Source organism: Xenopus laevis, chromosome 6S (assembly GCF_017654675.1).
Source record: "Xenopus laevis strain J_2021 chromosome 6S, Xenopus_laevis_v10.1, whole genome shotgun sequence".
Classification (NCBI taxonomy): domain Eukaryota; kingdom Metazoa; phylum Chordata; class Amphibia; order Anura; family Pipidae; genus Xenopus; species Xenopus laevis.
The window spans coordinates 14,197,756-14,209,355 of record NC_054382.1 but is presented as its reverse complement, the minus strand read 5'-3'; the positions used below and the strand labels follow the sequence as shown (position 1 = coordinate 14,209,355).

Genomic DNA, 11,600 nt, shown 5'->3' with positions numbered 1-11,600 from the left:
TTTTTCGAAGTCGTCCGAAGTTGCCTCACAAAGGAATTTCGGAAAACAAATCGCTCCGAGTGCCATCCCGCCCGTGATTTACATTTTAGCCGACGGGAAGGCTTTTCGGGGAGATTAATCGGCCGAAGAAGAGGTGATATGTCGCCGGACGACTAAATCTCCCCGAATCTTAGCGTGTCACTGCCCTTAAGGATCAGATCATTGTTTTTGTTATCAGACCCCAGAGCAGCCCCCCACAAGATCACATTAGTTTTTACTTCAGGAATTATTCAGCTGCAACAACCGGACCCCCCCCCCCCCCAAAAAAAAAAAAAAAAGAAAACCTCGTGTAATTATATAAATTAGCTTGACTCCCCTCGAGTTAAAAAAAATAAATAAGTTTTGCTGGCACACGGCGCAGGCGGTTTTCGCGCCTATTCTCTAACGTCCTCGAGTAACGTACCAAACTCGTTTTATTAGTAATTTTATTTTGAACACACATTAGGCGCTTATTATTTGACCGTACAATAATATTTCAGTCAGAGAGCGATACAGGCAACCGAAACGGCTTTTCCCCTCTCACAGAAACATCGCAAAGGCCAAGCTCTCATGCGCTCCGAGTGGCCACAGACCGCATTGTACCAAACTGCCGTGTAGTCCTTGCCTTATATACCAATCTAAAAATAGCTGGCCCGTCCCACCAACTACCCGAGTCGAGGGGGCTGCTTTTTCGAATCGAACCAATCGGCGCGCCTGTCACTGAATGATTTCGTCACACCAGAGGCATCCCCCGTTGCCCCGCGCTCTCCTATTGGTCGCAGCTGACATCATAGAAAAGCTTCAACCTCCTGCTCCGCGTGATTGGCCGCCCCGACTGAGCCGGCGTAATGAGGATCACGTGGGGGAGGAGGCTGGCTTGGAGGTTTTGAATAGGGAAGTTTTGCAGAGGTTTTACATTTCCAGTGTTTGCAAATATTGTCAGCACTGAGCAAGTTCCTCTGATCCGAAGGGGGGATCCAGCCTGCTGTGTGTTTATTTTTTTTATGATTATTTGAATCGCTATGCAATGACATTTGCATGAAACGCTGGAGTTCTCATCCCATTCCGGGACGGATTCATCTGCTTTATCACCTTAGGGGGGGGATTCTATTGGTTTGGAGCATCTGTCAGATCTGTAGCTTGATTTTGTCCGGTCTCTCCCTGTAGCAGCGATTTTTGCGCTCTCCCTGTTCATCATGGATGTTCTACCCATGTGCAGCATTTTCCAGGAACTTCAGATTGTGCATGACACTGGCTATTTCTCTGCTTTGCCTTCCCTGGAGGAATATTGGCAACAGGTAAATGGAACCATTTCTTTCATCTCTTTCTATTTCATTCATTGCCCTCAACTGTCACTTATGTATGGGATATATATATATATATATATATATATATATATATATATATATATATATATATATATATATATATATATATAGCTAAGCCAGTGCATTTCATGCTCTAATGTCAAGCATTTATTTATTTTTATTATACCCTCCCCAAAAGGGAAAAAAAAATATATATATATATATATTTCTCAGCCTAGAATGCGACCCTAGTGACTGCCAACCTGCAACTGTCCTTCAACTTGCAACCGCTGACAGTTAGAGGCTAACCGGGGCTGCTAGGATTTCTGTTTTAATCACCATTGGCTGGATGTGACATTTAAAGAAAAATCCTAAATGCCCACCGTGCAAAAAAAAAAAAAAAATATATATATATATATATATATATATATATATATATATCAAAAAGTCTGCACTCCTAGTGATACCAAAAAGTATATATTTATTCAACGTTTCGGCTCTTAAACGCGAGCCAGCATCAGGAACTATATATATATATATATATATATATATATATATATATATATATATATATATATATATATAATTTGGTTCATCTGTGCACAGCTGACAGTTTGAATGGCACACTCATGAGGCGTCTGATCTACAAACGCATGGGACTGAAATGTTTGCGATGGTGCCTGGCCGACGGCTTTAACCATTAACCTGCTGGACTGTCCAGCGACCCTGGGCATCCACACAAATGGGTCATGTCGAAAGCAGTAGAAAATTAGTAACCACTGCGTAGAACAAGAGATCTAACCCAACCCCCCCCCCCCCCAGTTGTCAGTTTAACCTCGTGCATACCAGACTGGTGCCCAACGCATTGCGCATCCCTTTTGGCATGCAAATGGTCACGCACAAGTGATGGTTCCATTTCAGGAAAAAAGCAGAGCTGCACAGAGTGGGCGACCTGTTGACTATTGCTGCCCAGTCTGTCGCCCCCCCTCTCTCCAGTGACAGTTAAACGCGCCTTCCCATGAAGCTTAGCTTGGGTTTCACTAACACTGCAAACCATTTTTGGCACCAGAGTGAATCTTGCAGGCAGTCCAAACTCCACAGCTGGGTCTTGTCATCCAAGCCTCCAGTGTCTGTCAAGTTATCCCTGTCATGACTTGATAGTCAAATGGACATTTTTTTATCCCTTTTATTCCGATTTTTTTTTTAATATGGCTGCTTTTTTTCTGTTCTAAAACAAACTGGTGGGTGAAAGCATGGAAGGGCTGGAAAATATATCCATGTTACTTAAGATGCAACGTGACGGGGTCTTATTACCCTTATTCTTTCCAAATACCCATTGTCGTCTGCACTCTTTGTATTCTTTCCCCCCCCAAACAATAAAAGCTCTTTTTTATTCTGAAATCATTGTGTACAAAGGTGCCAATTGGATTTGCCCATTGTCTTTTTTGGAGAAGAAGTGACTTATGTTTGTCCTTGTTCCCCATTACAGATATTTACGCTTTAACAAAACAAAATAAGAGATCAAATGTCTGGCTGTTTGTTTGGGGGGGGGGGGTTTGTTGAGCCAAACACTAATGTGTTGCAACCTTTACATTCCTGGTTAATTGTATCCCCCCCCCCTCCATCAAAAGGGCAGAGATCTTCAGAGTGTGATTGAAATTGATCTAAGTAGTTTCCTTCAGGCATTTTAGAAATTGGCTCAGAGCCAAGTCATGTTTTCCTGAAGCCTTTGGAGACCTTTAAAAACGAATACAGAGCTCTTCTCCAGGTCTCTGTGCTCATCAACATAATGGTGTATTTAAATTATCTGCAATATTAAAGTTTAACGGCATTACAATCAATGATTTTTTTTTTTTTATCTCCCTCCTCCCATCGGATCAATAAAATGCATTTTCCCCCTCCAGATTCTCCTTGGAACAGCAAAACAGTTGTTTAATTCTAGGGGAAAAAAGTATCCATTGATTTTTTTTTTTCCACTGTGCCATCAGTTTGAGTAATGTGTTCAGCGAAGACCACAAGGAAATGCAGGATTGAGTGCAGTTATATGTTGTAGGTCCAATGTCTCCTAAGGCAAGGCAGCTGAAGAAATAGTATTTTAATTGCTGGTCTCTTCAAGCAACAGGGACAGCATAAGATAATCTATATCTCTGGTAGAGCAAGAGCTTGGGTATAACCATGATAAACAGACAGATTAAAATCAGGAACTAGTTTTGACGGCGATGGGGGGGGGGTAGGTATTTCTTTTAAACTTCCTCTTTACGTGTCGGGGTTAAGATAAAAAAAAAAGCAAATGCTACATACTGTTGGCTGCAGCTTATGTATATTTTAAGGGCGCCTCTTGGTTAGGAAGTCTCTTGGTATGACGTGGAAGGAATGCAGATGACTCATCTAGTTACACTGTTGGCCACCAGATTTAAGTTCTTGCCCATTGTTTTCTCTACATGAAGTGTCCATTCAAATACAAATGTTAGATCAATAAAACCTATTTAGAGCTAACCGTGCATGTCCCTGTGTGCTTCTTCAGTTGTAGTAGTTCTTTACTATAATATATTTTGTAATATTATTATTGTGTTGGTGGGGAGTTGCTTAACCAAGGAATCCTTTGTTATTATGCTGGTATTAGTTGTGGTCACTGTTTTTAATGTGGTCTTTAAGATGAGCATTGTCCTCTCTATTGTGTCATGAATGGAACAACCACACGTTTTTGTAGTTATACAACATCTTTTGGAGGTTGTTACAATGCCTGTTATGATGTAACCATATTGACTACAGCAGAGCCCAACCTCCACTGAAATGAAGTTAAGCCAGAATGCCTAGTTTACATTTTGTTTTGTCTTGCAGACATGTCTTGAGTTGGAACGGTACTTACAAAGTGAACCGTGCTATGTGTCTGCGACTGAATTTAAATTCGATAGAGAAGAGGAACTATGGACCAAATTTATCTTAGCATGTGAGAAAAAAGAGGAACCTGATCAGAACATCAGTTGTGTTTCTCCAGAGGACATTAGTGACTGCCAGAATTCAGAAACTAACAGCTTGAACTCTGATGTCAGCAGTGAGTCTTCAGACAGTTCTGAAGAACTTTCACCTACTTCAAAATTTACCTCAGATACTATAAGCGATGTACTAGCCACCAATGGAACTCTTAGTTCTTCTGTTACTTCAACTCCTCCATCTTCTCCAGAGCAGGGCAAAGACCCGTCTTGTCACTTGTGGAATGCAATTACTGGGGAGCTACATTCACCTGGGAAGGTGCGCTGTGGTTCCATTGGAAAGACTCTAGAACATGGAAGTCCGACAGGTGGGGAGACCTCACCGGATGGCAGGAAACGTATCCATAAGTGTCTTTTCAATGGCTGCAAGAAAGTTTACACCAAGAGTTCTCACTTGAAAGCACACCAGCGCACTCACACAGGTCAGTGCATTCTCATGTATAGGGAAAGGGGCTTGACAGAAGGGAATCCCATGTTGTCATGACATTGCTCAACCACAGGATGGAAGCCCAAGGTTTATAGATGATGTAATGGGAAACCATCCTGTGGGAAAGCCGCTTCCTCATTCTTTTCTGCAGTGGAGTTGAAGCTTCAACTTGAAAGTGTTCTCTTCACCAGAACATTGCTACCAGAACCATTTCTCAATTGAAAATGTTGCTCTCATTACTATTCCATACTATGCAATGCTTTTGTTTCCCTAGAATTCCCAGATTTAAAGTTTGTTTTTTTCCCCTCTCACCTATATGTTCTATATTATATTAGCATTAGTTTCAGCCTGAACTTTTTTTTGTAGTCCCCCCCCCCCCCACACACACCTGTCAACATTTTCATTCATTACTACTGTCTTTAGCATAAAAGGCTGGATATATGTTTTTGACATGCCATTAGGGGTGGCAAGAGGGATAACTGTACCAGGCTGAGTTTTATATGACGTTGCTACTAAATAATATAAGAACATGTCTATATTACATTGTGATTTATTTTCTTATAAATGAATTTAGAAACTAGAGTCAAGGTTACAGAAACCCCATTGTATTGCAAGAATCACTGTTGTAGTAGCTCGTGAAGATCAGATAGTGCAGTTTCTTCTTGCATGGGGCTTTTCTCTTGACAGTGTTATCAATAAATAACAGCTGAAAGAGTATTTGCTTTACTCCATGTTATCTTTCACCTGAACTTGGGCGTTTTTTCAGACTATTTACTTTATGATAAGTTTAGTCAAATACATGAGATCACTGCATTGTCTTTTTAATTATTTTTTTTGCCATTTTTGAATGGTTTAGTTCCCTTCTGTTTAATAACAGAGCCTATTTATTAAATACCCTGTAATGTAAATGAAGCTTAACGGGATTGTGTCATGATTTTTATGATGTCGTTTTTATTTCTAAATGACACTGTTAAAATTTCATTCCTAACCCAACAAGTGTAGGCAGTAGTGTTGTGTGGGTCAAGAAAAATTCAACCCACGCCTGCCCGCACCCGACTTCAGGCTTCCTTTTTATAGACCTGTGCGCCCCGCCGATATGACGTCAAAGAAGGGGAAGGCAGACCCTCGCTTATAAAACCGGAAACCGGCCATGCGTCCCGCAAATGGGGCAGCAAGGTCGGCCCAAAGCCTAACTGATGAGTCCCATAGAGAGACCTTGTGAAGAGACAGCATTCATAGTTTAGTGTAGTCCTTCCTTGACCACATTTTATGTCCTTCAGAATTGATATGCAATCAAGCACTGATTAGTTATCCGTAGTAGTGGACTTCATATTTGTCTCCATGCATGGGCCCAAAAGCTTCCAAAGTAGTTATGAGTGGAAAGAAGCAGCCATTGTTGATCCTAATAAAGAAAGCTTGACATTACCTACTTCTTACTGTAGGTTATGGATGTCCATAAACAACTTATCCTCCAGATATTGATTCTAGGGGATGCTAAAAGTTGCTGGAGCAGGAATCCTAGTCTGACATGCCTACAATAGATTGGTATTTTGTAATTTTTTTTTTTTATTGCTTTTGCTTATGATGCTATGTTGCTGTTTCTTGCAGGAGAAAAGCCTTACAGATGCTCTTGGGAAGGGTGTGAGTGGCGTTTTGCAAGGAGTGATGAATTAACCAGACACTTCCGTAAACACACCGGTGCCAAACCGTTTAAGTGCTCACACTGTGACAGGTATGTGCTTAATGCCTGTCTAAACTCTTCTATTGATGTATTTTCAAAAAAATCTATAGTAATGTTTGTGACGCGTGTGTATATATATGTGTGTGTGTGTGTGTGTGTGCAATAGTGTGTAAGTTAGACTGCTCTAGACCTATCTCCATGTGGGCAGTTTGCATCAATCATATTTGTCATGTTTGTTAAAGGGTACCAATGTTGTACAGTAAATTGTAGCAGTGACATTGTCGTGACACTTGTTTCTGTTTTAAGTTTAAAGAGCTCAGCTGTTCAATGTCCTTAATGCTGCACACTTCCCATTTTCATTTTGGAGGCAAAATGTGAACTGCCATAAGTATTAGTAGGCCACTCTGCTTTTAGCCCATTGAAGGTGACATTTGAAACTTTTGCCACATCTTTTATATTTAGATAAATCCCAAACATTTTTAGCCCACCTAAGAAGAGGAAAAAGTGCAGTAGAATTTAACCCATCAATATGCCTGGCATATCAGTTGCTCCTGATTGCACTGCACTTGACTTTAAGGCCTTCCTCCCCTTTAATAGACTCTACAGGATCAGGAAATCCCCCTTTCCTTCATATGCTATAAATCACGGTTTCCTTGCTATTATTCATGCACTTACATCCTGTTCTCTCCCTAATGATTGGATAACCATTTCCTATAGAGGTAAATGTAAGGAATAGAATGTGCAGATCGTTTAGGTGATTGCTTGCCTATTCAATGAAATATTTAGTGGAAACTTATTTTTATTTTCACCTTCTTGCAGGTGTTTTTCCAGGTCGGATCACCTGGCCCTTCACATGAAGAGGCACATCTGAATGAATGAGAGGGAGTCATGAATAAGCAACTTCAAGGTTGAACTGCCTTGTGCGAGGGATGCGTGTTCCAGCCAAAGCATGCCAATTTGCACCCTAACCAGTTGCCTTCAAGACCTTACTTCTTCGAGAGGCTTTGTAGGGCTTATCAGTCGTGTAAGATGCGGCATAGCTACCATACAGTGCGTTGTCTGCTGGACCCGCGCACTAAGTGGTGCTTTATCTTCTGATTGGCTTGTCTAAGCCTACGCCGTGAGCTTGTGCACTGAGAATGTCAATGACTGGGTGACTGAATGTTGATGAGGAGCCAATGTCTGTATGTGGACGATTTTATTTGTTGTTTGTTTCATTTCTTATGGCTGAGTTTCAGTTGTGAGGGTTTAGAAAGAAAAACCTTGGTTTGAATGTTTTTTTTTTTGTATGCTGTGGCATACTCTAATGGGACAACCATCAATCATTACCTAAGGGGTCTTGAACCTACTGAGTGGAGGAAGAAAAAATAAAGGGGAAGTGACCCTGGAAGGAGATGATCCCTTTCCTGTGTGAGAGGAGCTTTCGTTGTCTGGTGCAGCTATTAAACGTGCAATGTGTCAAGTAGCTTGTTTTTTTTACATGCTACAAAGATTGTTTGTAATCCATTGTATAAGCTGTGTATTCACAATTATAACACAACTATAACTTTTCCGTATAATAGAAAGATATTGCATGGTTCAGGGGAACTGTACGCTTTTCCATTCTCTAATCGGCCTGCAGGTTTGATTCCAGTTGAGAGCAGCTAAAATACAATTGGTCTGGTGTTATGTATCTACATATGGAACCTTTAGTAAAAGTAAATAAAAAACAAGTGGAAAGAACCACTAGCTTAAACTGATTTTATCATGCAGCTAATTTTCTATTATTTATGCCTTCAGGACTAATTTCTGGTTTTCTAGCTGTTGATGCACTGTTGACCTTAATAATGGTGCCTTATGCAAGTGGCCTTCTGTAAGAGGGTCTGATACAGGGGTTTAACCGTTTCTTTCCCAGGGGAGCCAGGAACCTTTTGCAAGGCAATGAGTTGCTGGACCTTCTGGCACCAAAAGGGTTGAGATCTATACGCTTATTTAAGGCTCTGTTGTCACCAGGGAGTGTTTAAAAAAAAAAAAATGTCCACAATTGGCTAACATGGACAAAAAAAATTGTATCATTTTTGTACAGCATTCTTTTGTTTATCCCGCTTTTCAAAATAAGTCTATTGCTTTAATTTTTCTCCTAAATACATGGAACTTGCACAAATGTATCTGTATTATTCAACCATGCACTTAACAATGTAAAAAAAAAAAAAATATTTCCCAAGGTACAGAGAAATGTGTTTGTGAAATGTTTTCCACTTTTTTGTATAGCCAGGCTTGACGTCACCAAAGCAAAAGATCACATGGGTGGCTTCCCCCACCTCTACCTTTTCTTTATGGTACACCCTTCACTCCAAAAACGAACACATTGTTTTGCTTTTAGGAGAACTAACTTTATTGCGGGGTGTATGGTTATTGGAAGCTTTTGTAGCCTCCAGTCGCCAAGTGTTAAGAAATGTATAAAAAGTTATGATATATATATATATATATTTTTGTATGCTTTATTTAATGTTTAAATGGTTTCCTGTTATTGAAGAAAAAAATAAACAGATCTATATTATGACCAACATTTTTATATATTTTTTTTTTTTATTTGTAAGTCTTAAGACACATTTCCCATTTTAGAAGAAGTTATAGAAACACACACATATATATTTACAATCCAAATTGTTGCCACACCTGACCACATAAGGAACATTAGGCAGTAGACTTAGAATAAGCCAGTGTCTTGGGTGTCAAAAACGTCTTTTCTGCTATTATTTGGCTATAAAGAGGTTCCATGTTGGGTGATTTTGTTGATGTCTTTAGGTCTACCTAGTATAAGGGTTTTAGTTTACCTTATTTTAGCTTGGGAGTTGGTGATGAAAGACATGCATGAGACAATAGCTATGATTTAGAAACAATGGAGGAAATGTTTTACATGGGCTACCTCTTATCACTGGTGGTATTCCTACCTCCACTTAACCTGAGCAACACAACAAAAACAAATTCTGGTCTAAAGACGAACATATGAATAGCTTTTTTTGGGGGGGGGGGCAGTAGTCGTTCAGATAAAGCTTCCAACCTTGTGGCTTAACTATGGTTTCCATTGTTTTTTAAACCCCATGAAAGCAAGTTGTTTTTTTTAAAAAAAAAAAATGCCAATTTTCTTCTAAAACCAGTTCAACGCGCTCTTCGGCTTTTCTTCTTCATTGTAGGGCTATAGTAGAAATACTACATTGCATAAAGCCAAGAATACCTTTTTGCTGTCATTTCAAAAGTCTTCTGTTTGAAGTGCACAGAGTTGAGCCATAATCATCTCAAGGAGGACAGACAAAAGCAGAACTTGCACTGGCTTGTCTCGCTTGTGAAATACCAACCGCATTCTTAAAGTCAGGGTGGGGCACTGTAAATCTCATGTCCCGATGCCTTTAAAGAAAACAATTGGCAAAAATTGCAACTTGCTGTGATTTGAAAAGCCTTTCTTTTCCCACACAAGCATGTTACAATGTTTTTTTTTTCCCAGGTAGATGTATGTAAATTGCATGTGCTGATTGTAAACAGGTGGCTGAGAATTGTTTAGGAAGAACTGTTTACACCCTTTCAGAATTTTTTTTAATATAATTAATGGTCATAGAATGCTAAACACTGAATTATGCTGCCTTGCTCAAATAATTTGCATGCCAGACACAGGGTATTCTATAACGTTAACAAAACAACACTGCATACTTGTATTGCGGTCACTCTGAGTAACCAGCACATGGAATTCACCCGTGAGCCCTTAAACACTTGGTTCTCCATTGATATTGGTTCTCCATTGATATTCCTTTTGATATAAGAGCACCGAAAAAATTAAAAAAAAAAAAAAAAAAAAAAAAAAAAACACTCTCATAAGGTGATAACTGAGCCTCAATAAAGCTGATGGGGAAAAAAAATATTTAAAAATACATTTCTATTCGTAAATATTTTCATTTTGTTTTGAAACACCCTGAAGAATCTTTGTAAGATTTTTGTAAAATTTCGTTTTACAAGACTTTATTTGGAATTGTTTTTTGCAAGATTGTTATATTTCTGTATGAATGTATTTTTTATTGGAATAACATAAAAAAGAATTCCTATCTGACTCTTTTGCCTGAGTTATTTGTATTATTTTGACAAACACAAAGGGATTCCTTCAATTGCTTTACAAATTACAAAACTGTTGTGGGACCGGTTTTCTCTGACGTGTATGCACCCCCTGGTCCGCCACACAGCCACCCCTTCTATCATATCTCCTCGCATAATATTTTTACTTAATCCTAGAAAATGTTTTAAATTTATATTCAGTAAATACAACATAAGCTATTAGCCAACACCATTCTCAACAGAAAAAAAAATCACTTAACATTGTTTTCTGAGCTTATGAAAAAATCTGTAGGATTTGACATATGTTAATTTATGTCAGTGGGTCCTATACTTAACTCTGTTGCTGTCTGCCAGCCACTTGCTCGTGTGTAATTCTGTCTGTCGGATTTTTTCACACCTGTGGCATGAAAGATCCCTCTTGCTACTTACCATGCTAAATCTGGAACTTGCAGCTATGAATAACTAATGATGGGGGAGCCAGGGACTTTTACAAATCTGAAACATTCTGGAGTTCCCAGGCATTTCACCATGAAAAATTGGGGTCATTTTTCAATCAAATATTTGTTTTGGGTTTTTTTTGTGCGTGCTCTAAATCTGTTAATGTGTACAAAATATAAATCATTCTGAGAAATAAATATCTTCAAATAATTCAAAATTTCAAGTTTCAAAATTCACAAATTCGAAATTTGAATCCCCCTATTCGAATGTGAGATTTATCACTCCTCGGCCATGAAAACAGTCCTAATTCGAATATTCGCCACCTAAAACCGATTTCATGCACAAGTCAATGGCAGAGGTCCGTCCATTGAGCCAATTGGAAATGTTAATAGCTTTCCTGTCATTCATGTTTTTTTTTTTCAGGAGAAAAAACTCAATTCATACGAATCGAATATGATTTGAACCATTTGATCGAATATCAGACATTAAAATGTTTTCTTAAATAACCTCCCAGTCAAATTGAGAGTATATTCAAATTTAAAAACTTTGATAAATGGGCCTCTTGATGTCCAGTCCGCCCCTCAAATTGCAAGGAATTCTAATAAAGTTCCTTAAAAGGAACAAAACTTCTGACAACTGAAGCTGTGACCAAC

At 39.1% G+C, this 11,600-nt stretch overlaps 1 protein-coding gene across 1 annotated transcript; it reads left to right on the top strand.

Moving 5' to 3' along the window:
- Nucleotides 1-1,211: 1,211 nt before the first annotated feature.
- On the top strand, nucleotides 1,212-7,297 carry klf6.S (Kruppel-like factor 6 S homeolog). The gene is made up of 4 exons (NM_001305864.1): nucleotides 1,212-1,316; nucleotides 4,167-4,740; nucleotides 6,354-6,477; nucleotides 7,246-7,297. The coding sequence occupies exons 1-4, from the start codon at nucleotides 1,215-1,217 to the stop codon at nucleotides 7,295-7,297; spliced, it is 852 nt and encodes a 283-aa protein (NP_001292793.1). The 5' UTR covers nucleotides 1,212-1,214.
- The last annotated feature ends 4,303 nt before the right edge of the window (nucleotides 7,298-11,600 follow it).